The sequence below is a fragment of the Leuresthes tenuis genome, unplaced genomic scaffold (assembly GCF_036924035.1).
Source record: "Leuresthes tenuis unplaced genomic scaffold, fLeuTen1.0.hap1 SCAF_9, whole genome shotgun sequence".
Lineage (NCBI taxonomy): Eukaryota > Metazoa > Chordata > Actinopteri > Atheriniformes > Atherinopsidae > Leuresthes > Leuresthes tenuis.
The window spans coordinates 17,505,467-17,520,246 of NW_027325363.1; the positions used below are offsets into that span (position 1 = coordinate 17,505,467).

Here is a 14,780-nt window from a genome sequence, read left to right on the forward strand (position 1 = left end):
TGAGTTGCATCCCTTTATTGAACAAGAAATTCATTTTAAGTGCTCCTCAGGGAACATCCCTGAGAAACATGGCAGCCATGGTGTCAATTTGATGCAAGGACAGAAGAAAAAAAACAAAACGATTTGTCTGTTGAGCTTCCCTGAGACAGTAAAAAGGATCAAAGGCCCTTTTAGGCAACAATCAAACAAACACAGACACCTCAGTTCCCTTTATAATGCTCCAACTAGGATTTACAACCCGTCAGTTTCTAACAATCCATTTCAGCTCCAAGTGTGTGTTGGCAGTTCCAGCTTGAATTTAATAGGCAGCTAATCAATGACTGCTGAAATGGGCAAAAAACAAGAAACACAGGCTGACAGAATAAATTAAACCTTTAAACCACATCAAGAGAAGCCATGTTTTGGGGGTTTTTTTTCCTCTCATTAAAACACAGCAGAGTTGCTGTAAACTAATAGTTGGAGATACTTTTTGAAAATAACCCCCTATGTTTTTTTAAAACGCCACTATTATGAATGCAGAGTAGTGGCCATCCATTTACAGAAACCATAGATGCAATTCTGAATCACTACAATAACGTGACAGCTGACATTTGATTAAAAACAAGAAAACGCTACCTTTGAGGCTAAAAAAAAAAAGTTTAAATCTTACACCCTGAAAAAAAACCTAATTCAGATTTTAGGGTTAAAGAATATTTGCATTAAAGCTTAAATCAAAAACATTTCATGTTAAGGAAAACTCCTCCCGGTGGATAAGGAAGACTGCTTCCCATGTGACCAATGCTGTCACCTACTGTCAAATGTTACAGATTTTAACTCCCAAGCACACATTATCACATGTGACACATCTAACTAAGCCGAATGGGGTTATGCATCTCATTTTGATTCAGAATCATCATGGTGCCCGTTTGCATCAGTTATGCAGTTTCCAGCTTCTACAGTTTGGGGATGGGTTTGGCTGCGACTGCGATGCTCTCGATCGCACACTCGTCACTTCCACGGCGAATTCTGAAGTAGCCGCTCTCGCCCCAGTTGGCACCCCAGCTATTCTTGACGATCCAGTACTTCTGCCCAGTCATGTGGCAGTGGCCGTAGCCCACCAACAGCACAGCGTGGTTGGTCAGCTCAAAGGGATTGATGGGGTCTGCGAGGCCTGTGTGGTGGTAGATGCCCTCCTTGTAGTGCATGAAGTCAGGATAGACCTGTGGAGGAACATTTTCCCCTTTAGTTTTAACCTCAATATAAATTGAATGGTTAAAATGTGCCAACTTAAACCATGCGTCTAAGGTCCAAATATATTCTATATCTTAGATTTATCCCTAAGATGCTTTACTGCAGTGTTCAATTTGCCCACAAACACACCAAACTGTTACCAAATTGTTCAGTAAAAAAAAGCATGAATTGAAACAGGCAGCGAGCAGGTGTTGTACCTCCAAGGCCACGGCCATCGGTCCGTTCTTGACCAGTTCCAACATCATGGCCGTCTCACTGCAGCCGCCATAAAACCCGCCCACGTAGCCGTACTCCGCTGCGTACATTCGGCCGCAGGCTTGAGGAAGACTACAGGGAGAGTTCATGGCAGTGTACGGAAAGCACGACTCATCCACGATGCCGAAATCCTGCACGTACTTCCCGATCAGGTACGGGAAGCCTCCATCACAACCTTGAAAAGGAGAGGAAAGTGTGTGCGTCTTTCCACAGAATCAAAAGTCAGATTCTTTTTTAATTTATTTGTTGAACCAACTTTCTTAAAAAAAAAAAAGGATCAAATCTGTTATGTGGACCAAAATACTCAATTTAATGAGGCCTTTTGAAGTCTCTTCAAAGTAATTAGCAAAAATGCACCAATCAGAATGAAATGCTTGACATTCTAAAAGGCAGCAAGGAGGCCCTCTCTGAAAACACTTAAAGCCTCCCCAGAACTGTCTCTCATACAGCGACACTAGATTTTGCAGCGATTCTAATGCAAAACCATACGAATATTTGACTCCATACATCAAACACTTTTTCCTGAGTGTTCCCCAATTATCATTTGTAATATTGAGCTTCAACCATCGCATTATAAGGTGAGGTGAGGGGGTAAAAGAACCAAGTATTTAGGCTATTAGTTTACCTTGAGAGTATTCGGAGCAGGAGACCACTTGTTGAGGGCTGAGGACGGGAGTCTCGCTGTTGTTGGTGAGGATTCGAACTCGAGCTTCCAGCATTCCCATGGTGGCAAAAGAGTAGCAGCTACCACACGATGCTGAAACAGAACATCAGGTTTAAATGGGAATACATGCAGCCACGACAGAGTTTGCGATTTGGGGTCTTTGACGATTGCCTAAATCAACTCAAATCAGTGCCGATTAATCGAGTTGTAATGATGGTACTATAACAATACATAGAACTCTATAAATATGTACTTCAAATATTCTGTTCTAAAGCGTGTCAACACCTCTGATATTTCAGATATTCCGAAAAAGAAAAAAAAAACTGCCTGAACAGCGTAGATACGACCTGATGCAATACCCCCCCCCCCCAAACAGAATTCTAGCAGGCAGGCAACCATGTGCACTTTTGTTTAAGAATGCAGTGCACCGCTCAGCACTTAATGTTTCTGTAATGCAGCTCCCTCACTATCCACTACACTTATGCATAACAATGGAGGGAGGCAGAGACCGCCGGAGATGAAAGAAAGCGGTTAGCATTCATAGTGTCAGGCAGCAGGTCCCTCATAAAACGCTCTGCAGGAATAAATTAGGTCAGAGAGAAGAGGCTGCAGGGACGTAAAGGGCGATTTAATTGTGGTAATGATTCAAGGTGAGACGGAGAGGAGTTTTATTAGTGTTTAAAACAGATTGGGTTTTAGAGCCTTTCGCTTTGATTTGAGAACTAAACAAGTGGGAAAGTTGTGCTTTAATAGTTGTTGAGATCATTCAAAGTGAGGACACAACAAGCTTTACATTTCTGTGCAACTTCCTCGCGCGAGAAACCTAGGATTAATAACTACAGCGTAGTCATGACCGGCCACACTGCAATCATCCAATCAAGTTCCCTCGTCTCTAGAAATCTCTCATCGCAAGGAAATTAAAACATTAGTCAAACACACGCCTGGATCTCTACATTTTTGTCAAAAAAACTCTTATTATTTCTCATCTCGTCGGGTTCAAGAGCTTTTCCATGTGAGACACGATGCAGACTGACACCCACTGACCTGAACTGAGAAGGTTCAGATACTGCAGCCATAAAGCCTCAGTAAAAAAAACAAAAAAAAACAGTTTCTCTCAATATTCAAATTCTAGACAAACGGCCTTAATATAAATAGATCCTTGTGAAGATAAGCCATTTACAAAGCCTGTTAGGTCCCCGAGATGAAAAACTGTGGAGCAGAGAGAAGACAGTCTGACAGGAAATGTTCTCCAAAAGCCGAATGCTGTTAGGTTGCACAGGTGGAATGATTATGGCTGAGCTATGAGATGTATTCACATCTCCCGCACAACGTTAGAACGCTGTGAAGGAACAAATCCATCACTGAAGCCGTCTGTACAGGAACGCCAGACAATTCTTTTTCACAACGGGAACCACTCGGGAATGGTTCCTGTGTGGAGCACACAGGAGGTCCGAGGGACAGAAAATCACTCTAAGTACATTGTGTTTAAGTAATAAAGAATAAGATACAGGTCAGCAGAAAAGAGTATTATGCAGCAGCTGTTATCAGCATGCACGATCGCTCTCCGTAAATTAGTTATTACAGGGTGGCTGGCTTGGTAATGTGGAGGAAGACGTCTGCTTTCTCACATGCAGCCTAAAGAAAAATGTATAAAATGGCCACTGGAGGCGTTTGTTCACTGGAAAGAAAGTCATCTGTGGTGTTTAACCAACATTTCTTTTATTTTTAGATGTAATTTTGATCTTTTACTTCCAACTTCTGGGGTACATTAAAAACAATATCAATTTATTAGATTAGCGTTTGCTCTAGGAAGACCTGGAATAAGTCAAAATGTCTAATATACTATAAATTGGAGCATGCTGCTCCATGCACAGCAGCCACTCTAAGACCAGCCATACCAATTTATCCTCATCCTTCCAATTTTTGTGAACAGCAATGGAAACCAAGAATGCACTTAACTCATACCATTGAAGTGAAATAAGCTCCACAACCCTACACAGTCACTTAGAGGGCTTCTACTGAAACACTTTGGCTCTCTCCAAATCCTTAAACCCCACCCTACAGAGGCCCTCTCAGACACTCAAAGTACTCAGCACACATAATCTCTTCAGTCACTGCAGGCTGCGCAGAAACAAGAGCAGAAAGCAGACCCAGGCAAGAGGGAAGAAGGCAAAGTGGCTGCCGCTCGGTGTCAATCATACACCTGCTCGAATGAAGGTTTTGGTTTTAGAAAACTTTGTATGTGGTGCTCCTAGAGTAAGAAAAAAATACAACAGTTTTCAACCGTTTTTAGGGGAGAAAAATCAAAAGTCACCTTGGTTTCTCACAGGGCTGACGAAGCTCACGCCGTCGACATTTCTCCAATCCCAGCGCTCAGGCAGACCTGCGGCCATCTTGGCTAAATCTGCTTTCACAGGCGTGGGGCGAACGCGTCTGAAGGAAAAAGTAAGGAAGCACATTTGGTGGAAATTTTCTGCGACACATTTGCAACCGTTTCACATGAAAACATCCCACGATGGAAATGTAATGTGTGCTTAAGCAAGGTGATCCACAGATACACATTTTACCTCCGGTGTAGGAAAGAGTCACAGTTTTTCCCCACTGGAAAAATGTCCGGCTCTGTGCGAGAAAATGAGAAATGAAAGGAAATACTCACTCGGGGACGCGGGAGGCCGACCCTCCTGCTCTGTAATGCAGCTCCCGCAGAGTGTACATCTCGTGTTCTGGATACGGCGCGGCCTTCCAGGACGTCTGAACGGAGTTGATTAAATCAATGAAGTCCAGGTTGTGTTTGTACGGCTTCTGCAACAGCCTGGAGGGTGGATAACACAACAGGTGAGGCTAATTTCAAACAAGGGACTGGTCTGACCCTCAGGCTGGAATAAAAGAAAAACAACAGCATCGCAGCACGTAACACACATTACTAGGTTTAGGTTGAGATTCCCCCGAATACAGGTTTGACATTTTAATAGAACCAAATCAGTGCTACAGTACTTTTATTTGGGTGCCAGTAGAAGAAAATTAAAGATAAGTACAGCATACCTGCAGCTAATCTTGTTCTTCCATCTAATTTCTTTTCTTTTCTGCACCGTCACATGAAGGACTACAGACATTGGCCACCGTTTATTCTGCTGTATTTGAAGCTTTTCAATAGACTGACTCCTATCTACTGCTTGCAGAACAGGTGCTGTTTATTGCAGAAGGACTACAGGCAGTTGTAATGCAAATGAGCTGCGTTTTTGTCAGTTTACCAACCCACTAGCTCTTGTAACATCGTTTAACATTACGAATACTTACTGAGCCAAATCCATGTGCTTCAAATTAAATGATAATCATTATCATGGCTCCAAAGTTTCTAATTTGAAACTACGAGGGGGTGCAACATCAACGTTGTCACAGACAGCCAAAGATCTCATGCGAAGAATCGTTCCGTTGTTGTTTGGGGGGGGGGTTCACAAAATCTTCCTGCAAAATGCATCTAGTTCTATGAAGTTGTTCAATGTCACGCATGTGCTGCTCTTTCAAAGTCTATTTACAGATTTTAGATGAGATCTAGCTCGGGGGACAGAGAGCCATGACAAAAGCTTCAGCGTGATCCTTTTGAATTAGACTATTGTGAATTTTAACATCTTTTTGTGATCATATAATGTTGTAGAAGCCATCCTCTGCTCATCCTCAGCCTTTAACAGATGGTGTGATGTTTATTCCCACAGTTTGCTGCTATCTTAGTGAATCCATGCTTCCCCACATATCTTCCTGAAAATTCTTACAGTCGATCGAAGGTTTTGACTTTCCTTTCTGGCCATTTCATGAGCAGTTTTATTTGATTTTAAAGCCCTCACATGGGCTTTCAACACTTCTTAAAATGGGCATTTCTAAGTTACATTTCAAACTGAGAAACATCTCAATTATACCATAAAATACTCTCCCAACATCTCAGTCGTCTCTTTTGTGGCCATTAGTCATTTTCATTTTCTGCGAGTTAAGGAGCAGCTTAAAGGAGCTCTCGGCCGCTGGTTACTGGAAAAAGGTTTAAGGAATACCACTTCAGCGTTGACTTTGTCCCTGTAAACAATGATTACAATTTAGCTTTAGCACTAAAATGTTAATTAAGAAGTTATTAGAGTGATAAAATATGTGTGGATGGCCTTTCTCCCTCAAGCTAACCCGGTTTAAACAGGAGGCGGCAGTTTTATCTTACAACAAGCAGAGTCAGTATGCACCGCCTAATCTATGACTGCGCTTTCATATCAGATTTATCAAATGGAAACTCATCTCGTAGACTCGTGTCTCAGTCTTGCTGAAGGCGAGCAAAACTAACGGGCAGAATATGTAGGCTAAAGAAGAAATGTAAAAACTGGAGAGCAGCTTTTATTGGGTGCCACGGAGTTCTCTGATGTATCGTGATTGTGAGCTTAGGTTCCTTTGAATTTTAGGGAATGTCCTAAACTGCCATCATTTAGATACCTGCTGTTGAAGAGCGCCTTGTGATCCGGTCGGGGGGGCACTGGCTGTACCCTCTTTCCGACGAAACAGCCCCAGTTGCGTCCCAGAACGTCGTGGACCCAACCTGGGAGGGTCTGGTCACAGTAGCTGGTCACCTTAGAGCCTTCCTCGGAGTACTGAAAGTGTGGAGAAACACCCATTTTTTGTCTGATATACAAGTTCCCCTCCACAGTATTTAAAGTATTCAGGTGTCACCGGTGTCACATGATTAAGGAATGTGAGTCTGTCCAAGTCTGAACCAAAGAACCAATCAAATCACACCTTTCATAAGAATCAGAGAATGAGGAAGTTGAACCAGACATGGATAACTCATTACACAGCTTGGAAAACGGAAAGTCTGCTACACATCCTTCAACTCAGAGTCATGTGAGTAAAACAAAAAAAACCCCACATGATCACGAGAGGAACATTGACACAGCGGTTCTGAAATGGTGCATATTCTTGATTATCACACCAGATAAACTGAGAGGAAATGAGAAATAGTGAAACCACTGAGTGCTTTAAAAATATGCTGCAGCCCCCATAGTGGTTTCCCCACCGCGAAGCTTCTTTTCCACACAAAAATGCTCATGATCAAAAATGACAAATGAGACGTTGCATATTAGGTAATGCACACAAGTACTTTCAACAGGTAATGTGTTTTTGCAGCATCTTGCAAGGGTCACAACACTCAAACTGACGCTCAGATGAAGTAAATGAGTCCATTCCTACTCTCACCTTGAAGAAGGCGAACCACTTGTACCCACCGATGACCACCTCAAAGCCCTGATTGTAGATGAGGGTGAAGAAGCCTGTGTTTCCCAGCTCGTCTGTGGCTACAGACAGTTTTTCCAGGGTCACAGTAACCGTGCGCTCACCTGTGGCTGAGGAGAAAACCCCAAAACATGTCACGAAAGGCAGGAATTTACCCCACAACGATGTAGATTACTTACCATCCATCAGTCCAAAACAAAGTGAAATCTGACTTTTAATAGACTTCAACTCAATTGTAGTAGAGTTCATGGGCATGCAAATTGCTACACGTGAAAGCTAACATTTGTTACTGTATTGTGACAGTGTTGAATTAAAACTAAACTAAACATGGCGGGACGCAGCAGCCTGTGTCTTTTCTAAAAACAGGCCTGAACATGTCACACGATATCAAATTTATTAGTCAATTCCCCCTTCAAGTGCTCGGTCCTTTGTGTAGTTAGTCCATGTGTGCTTTACCTTCAGCGGAGCAGTTGATGGTCTTATCCCCTGCCCCCTTGGACACCTGGAACACCCATGTCCCCAGCAGGTCCTCATAGGTGCAGTTGGCCGGTGTGTCACCCCAACACCCCTCAACCCCAAGCAGCAACACACACACTAAAACACCGCCAAACTTCATCCTCGCTCACAGTTATCCCGCCTGCCCACTCGTAAATCTAAGAAACTACACAAATGGTGAAAACGCGACTTGAGGCCTGTTTCTCTGCCACTGGTTCAGCTATGACCCGAACGGTACCCTGTGTTCGGACAGCTGGTTGTGCAAACTACAACTTTGCACCAGCATTTAAGTTGTCCTGTCAAGATGGGTCGCGGAAACCCAATCCGACGCGCATGCGCAAGATTACGTAGCCATGTCGCCAAATAGCTAACGTATAAAGCCGGGACACGAGCTATAGTTTCTGACTTTAAGAAAGTACAAGGACATTTCCAAAATATCAGCTCTTAAATTACTTATTCAACGATATGCACCTGAGCTCCATTCACTTATCTTCTGATTGAAGACCTTCCAAATACAATTAAACATTTTATATCAATCAAAACCAACAAGGAAACTCGCGACAATTAAGCTCTCGCTCTCAACGGTCCTTTGTTTCCACTTCCCTTTTTATTGTTGCAGTTTCCTTCTTGTCATATGACCCACAGTTTAGAGCATGCGCGTTAAACTTGGAAAGAGACTGTCGGAAAGTGGGAAAGTACCCCAGATGACCAAGACAATAGTCTTAACATATATTTCATACATATATATATATATATATATATATGGACGTTTATGTTTTATTACTACTTACTTTTGTATTATTCATAGTCTCACTGCATAAAAATACTATATATATATATATATATATATGTATAACACAATGCCAAGGAGTAAAGGCATTAGCAATGTACTCAAGAAACAATTGCTGCTGCTCATCAATCTGGGAAGAAGAAAGAGAAAGATCACAAGAGTGAAAATTAAAGACGACTGTGAATCTCCCCAGGAGTTGACATCCCAGCAGGTTCACCCCAGAGTCAAAACATGCAATGCTCAGAGGAAAAGCAAAAAAAAAAAAACACAAGCTACATCTCAGGCTTCACAGGCCTCAGTTAGCACGTTAGATGTTAAAGTTCATGACAGTACAAAAAAGTGGTTGCCAGGCGACTTCTCTCAAAAAAGAACACGGCAGAATAGCCTAGGTAAACAAAGTTGCATGTGAACAACGTCCTTTGAACAGAAAAGAACAAAGTAGAAACATTTTGCCATAATGCACAAGGACACATTTAACGAAACCCAAACACAGCACATCAGCACAATAGCTTTATACCAGCCGTCAAAGCATGGTGGTGGAGGACTGATGGTTTAGGCTTGTTTTGCAGTCACGGGACCTGGACATCTTCCTGTCATCGAAACGACCGTGAACTCTTCTTTATGCCAAAGCATTCTGGAGTCAAATATGACTCTGTGCAGATGAGAATGTTTACAAAGAAGTGCAGACTAAATTTCTCCCTAAACAATGGGCAGGACTGATAAATATCATGAAGAAAACTTCAAATTTTCAAGTTAATGCTACTAAAGATTATTGCTACAAGCTGTTCAGTCATAAGAAGTACTTTATTTCATACACATCTCTTCTGTTTAGTTCGGGCTTAGTTTGAAAAAAGATGATACAGGATAACATGTCATGTGTTGTGTTGTTGATCTGAAATTGCATTTACATCATTTGAAGACCTGATAAGAAGCAGATGATTTATTTCTAGATTAATATCATATCCTAATTTGTTACACCTTAGAATTCAAAGATGGTATACTTTTTTTTTTTACATGGTTTAGTTCCTTGCTTTAGTTTTTGGTTTGATGTGTATTGTTTGGTCATAAATGGCAGAAAAAGTGCAGCCAGGAGTTGTCAATAACGTCATTTGGAGACTTTTTTTTATATCAAACATGCCATAGCAGGAAAAGCACAAGTGTTTTTGCAAGGGCTGCTTCACTCTTAGTGGTGGTCCAGCTATTGTTCATGCAGGCTCGCTGTCGTGGTCCACATAGGCCCTGAAAGCAACAGTCATTGTTATAGAAATTGGTTTTACCTGTGGTTTTCATCCTATCTCTGCTGGGCGAGAAAGATCTGTTTCAACACTTATTCACACAGGTGTGGGCGAGCCAAAAATGTCCGTGCACAGTACTTTTCAGGAATATCTCCACAGTGGGTCTCATCACGTTTCAATGACCTTGAAATCACCGTTATGCAACACCCCACCTGTCAATGTTGCCGTCTAGAATATATCAATAGTTCATATGTGTGACGTGAGTAATATTGAATGAATTGACCAGGCTGGGATTTTGCACACAGCAGGAATTTGATTTTTAAATAAAATTACATTTAATCAAAAGAAAATTGGTCATTGGTTGGTAATTTGGTCATGAGCTCATGTTTGAATATCAGCAGGGTCTGGATGCTTTGTATGATGAAGAAAAACATGAATGATCTAAAATCAGGAGCAGTGGGTGATCTGAGACTCGAGGTGCTAGTGATGAATAATCCACAAAATGATATTTTTTCTGTTGTTTGAATAGATGACAATGTGTTCTCCATCTTGTAGTCTTTACTCTCTTTTTCCATTCTTGTTTGGCCTATTGGCTGTCACGTCTATAAAGCAGTTTTCTAAAAATCTCTGTGGGGGAATTTTCTATTCACTTGTCTGTAGAGACAGGTCAGAGTGTCAGCGTACCTCTTGTCATGTTTGTGTGTGGGTGTCAATGTGCTGTGATGGGTCTGTACTTAAAGGGGTTAAAGAGCTTATTTTAGCTGGCGGGCACTTAAGGGAAGTGCTGGAGGCTTTGATCACCATAGTAACTGTGACATAGACTGACTCATCTCCTTGACAGACCATAATAAGCACTCATCTGAAGAAGGGACTGAAGAGGTATTAGTCACGCTCTCTCATTAGTGCCATTACACTGTGTTTGTGTGGAAGTGTGAATATGTGTGTGTTTGCAGTAGTTTGGGAACATGCATTAAGTTACTGCATTTAAGTGATTTTATGCTCAAGTATATGTGCGTGTATGTGTTCCTGTGCAGTAAAGCTAATAGAAAAGCAGGAAGCGGGGAGACAGGAGGATGATGTTACAAATGTTAACAGCCTGAACCCACTAAGCCTCTAAAAGTGACTCATTGAAAGTCCTGTTTGAATCTCGATATTGTTCGCGTTTCCACGGGCAGGAAATTAAAACTCAAGTGACTTTGAGTTCTGCTTTATTGGCTGCCACAGATTTGCTTGTTCAGATTCCTCTCAGCCACTGTCACATTTTTTTCTCCCTCTGTCAAGCCTTCTTAGCGTCCTTAACCCTGTAGCTGTGTACCGTTCCTTTGCTTGTTAAATTGTTGTTGAATCTCCAGTGAAAGTCTGCCTATCAAACATTCAGTGGTTAATATGCAGTGCACACAAATACAATAAAGACTTTCTTTTGTTCCTTGAAATGTCAGAAAAGAACGATTATCTGATCATATTGAACCTTCATCAACTTTGGTGGTACTTGTGAGTGGGTGTATTTACAGGTGTACAATGTGTGTGACCATAGGAGTGTCTCCATCTGTATTTACTTTCCTCATATCCCCCCCTAACAGGCAGCGGTCAGCTCAGCCTGACCTCTCTGTATTTTGTGGAGGTTAAAACTACAGCTCCGTAAATGTAAGCCCTCAATGAATTACTGAAATTAGCAAGTGTAATAACAGTAACTTATGAAACAGTCCACAGTTCAGTTGGGTCTGGTCATGTTCAAAGCCCTTAAATACTTGATGAGGTCTGACTAAGCATGGTGTTTGAAGGCCTTTGTAATCATGTTGCTTATATTAGCGTCGCTATCGTTTGACTCGATGGGACTTTTGAGCTCATTTGAACAGCTAACAGGGTTTTTCATCTATCTAACGGATCTCTTAGCGGCAGCACCATAACTGCCTTTGTCTGTGCTTTGGTACCTGCATTGATCAGCCAGAAAGAGGATGCAGGAACAGCATGTCATTACATTTGTGGTGAGGCTGGAGCCTCTCCATCACAGAGGGGGGTTGTCGGACAGCTCAGCCCAGGGGTGTTAACAGGACACCCTTCACATTTGTGAAGGCTTCACTTTACCACAACAGTATGCATACTGCACACAAGAGCCAAGTCGGGAGGAGTTAAACGTTTTCACCATATGACCATGCTTATACACGTAGACTGCACATATGCATTGTAATGTATTTATACTGAAAATATATATGACAGCACAAACATACCCACATTTGTTTCGATATCCACATGGGGACAGTCCATTGCATTTCTTCTCCATTTTTTATTTTCCTGTACTTGTTTTGACCTCAATATCTCCATCAGACAATGTGCAATCAGTTAAAATCACTCACCAAAAATCTAAACAAAAACAAAAGGTGCTTCTTAAAGTCAAGGATGCTTTCTTGGAAAGATGTGACTTGGAAAGTTCCAAGTCACATATGTCTTTGGCCAAGAAAGGCTTCTTCCCTGCTCCCGATACACCCGACACACGCAACAGCTAAAATAATACGTAGCTGTAAGAGAGCTGTTTGCTTGTTTACAGTTAGCAGTCATTTAAACTGGCAATTTATATTTTGTTGTCTTTTGACGGTGAGAACAAATACAGTGAAAAAATTGTCAATGCATATTGCACCAATCTAAGTCCATCTTTTGATTGTGGAGGCTTTGAAAAGACCAAGGATACAGAGAAGAGTCACTGAAATTTCACTTCAAATGATCCTTGACGTCAGAACAGTCCTTCAGCAAGATTTCATGATGTCCTGAAAACAAAGGCATAAAGGATCCTCCCTTGACTTTGAGGAGCACCTACAGCCTGATACTCACTGTTACACAGGCTGTCATGACACCCCACACAGACTATATGAATAGCTCCCATAGGAATACACTAAATAAATCCTATTCCATTTACATGCAGTATATGTATACTGTCAGATGCTGTTTGAAGATTACTCATCATAATAGTTTTAGAACCAAAATTAAAGATTTTTCATTTATTTATTTTCTATATTATCCCTCAAGAGAGTTTGGACTATATTGCAGTTGCTCACATTTAAGAGGAGAAATAGAGAAGAATATAGATAACCATATGGGAAATGAAAGAAAACTAGAAAAAAGTGAGCTTATGAGCTTAATATAACACATCAGGGAAGGTTCTATAAACATATCAAAGTGAAAAAATAGTCTATACACAAAAAAAGTTGAATCTATGCATTATTCAATGTTAACTGGATTAAAGCTGTACACCCATCAGTCACAACATTAAAACTACTTATAGGTGAATGAATGATATTCATTTTCTTATTATAAAGGCATTCGTTAAGTGGTTTGATTTATTAGGCAGCAAGGGATTCAGATCTTGATGTGTTGGAAGCAGGAAAGCCAGCCAAGGAGGATCTGGTTAACTCTGACTATAAGCAACATGTGATGGACCTCTCGATGTCTTGTTCAGAACTGGGCCATGGAGTGGTAGAAGAAGATGGCCCAGTCTGATGGATGATGTTTTTCCTTTTACATCATGTAGACAGATGGTCTGCCTACATGACCTATACATATACAACATATATGCAGCCTTTAAAATGGAGAAGAGCTGGCAGCAGAATGTTGTGTGGGAGGAAGGCAAGTCGATGAGGTTTCTTATGGGATGGGGGAGCAACACAAAGAGGCAGGTGATCTTAGCCTTTTGCCTGATCTCTGTAAATATGTGTCAGTTTTTTCCATTTTTACATGACTATTTTGTACATAATGTTGTACAAAATACCAACTGTAACTGTTTTAACTCGTTACGATATGACATATTTACAAGGTTAATTCATTTCACTGAAGTCATCTCCCAGTTCCATCACAGCATGAGCACATCTGAAACACAAACCGAAAGGCAAGTCTTACGCAACACAGTTTCATTTTAAATCTGTTTCTTCAGATAACCATATGAATGTAAATGTTAATACAGCAGGTGTGGAAATACTGCATCCTGAGTGAAGACGGTAACTCTTGATGCTAACTGTGATATTATCAGGTTCCTCTAGTTTGACAAGAGAAGCAGAGTCAATTTTGAAATTGTGATCACTAAATTGATAATAATTACCTCGAGAACACATGTGAGCATTGAACAGGATATTATTGAGAGAAATATCTATGCGTCATCATCTCATGCAGTACACAAGATTTTGGACAGATTACATGAACAGTATGTTTTTGCCCAGATAGCTTCCAAAGTAAAAACAACCTATTGTTTCTCTTTGTCTTTTTTTTTTTATCATTATAATTATTTGTGTTTTTGCTGCCTTTCAATCTATTGTGAAAAATGTGCCATTTGCTTCAATTTGATGGTTTCATTTTGGAGAGAGCAATTTCTGTGCTGAGAGGTGAGGAGAATTAGAAAAAAAAAGAGTGCAGAGACGGGTGATGGAGGAGTGTGAAAGAGGGTGAAGTGGCAAGATGTGGAGGGGAAGATGCAGGTGAGTGAGTAAAAGATGGCAGGGTAATTTCATTGTCTTGACCTGTATGCTTTCAGTTAAATGAATTAAATGCATTTCGGGGCTGATTCATAGTGGAGCCGCGTCTCTCTGTCATACTGGCTATTGTGTGACACTGAGAGAGCAAATATAACAGAGGCTGTAGAGGCCAAAAACTGCTCAGTTTGGGTATTGTAGATGATAAAACTGGGAGTTAGTCCAATATGGAGGAACATGTTATGCTAATTGGGTCGATTAAGCAGGTTAGTAACATGATTGGGCATTAAAAAGCACCTTTGAGAGGCAGATGCTCTCAGAAGTGCAAAAAAACTGCATCAAAAAATGTGAAACAGTTTCATAATAATGGTACTCAATGTAGAATCTTTGTGTACTCC

The 14,780-nt window shown here is 41.1% G+C and overlaps 1 protein-coding gene across 1 annotated transcript; it reads right to left on the minus strand.

Annotated features, from left to right (window-relative positions):
- ctsc (cathepsin C) lies at nt 1-8,366 on the minus strand. The gene is made up of 8 exons (XM_072392599.1): nt 7,865-8,366; nt 7,373-7,518; nt 6,617-6,771; nt 4,806-4,961; nt 4,464-4,582; nt 2,111-2,242; nt 1,428-1,660; nt 1-1,199 (listed from the first exon to the last, which is right to left on the minus strand). The coding sequence occupies exons 1-8, from the start codon at nt 8,022-8,024 to the stop codon at nt 933-935; spliced, it is 1,368 nt and encodes a 455-aa protein (XP_072248700.1). The 5' UTR covers nt 8,025-8,366; the 3' UTR covers nt 1-932.
- Between the last annotated feature and the right edge of the window lie 6,414 nt (nt 8,367-14,780).

Bases quoted from the DNA above. Each gene is read 5' to 3' on its own strand.
- ctsc (XM_072392599.1), bottom strand. From the start codon at position 8,024: ATGAAGTTTGGCGGTGTTTTAGTGTGTGTGTTGCTGCTTGGGGTTGAG. The intron at 2,243-4,463 runs GTGACTTTTGAT...GTTCTGTTTCAG, and splicing joins CAGCCCTGTGAGAAACCAAG to CATCGTGTGGTAGCTGCTAC. The intron at 1,661-2,110 runs GTAAACTAATAG...CTCCTTTTCAAG, and splicing joins CTGCTCCGAATACTCTCAAG to GTTGTGATGGAGGCTTCCCG.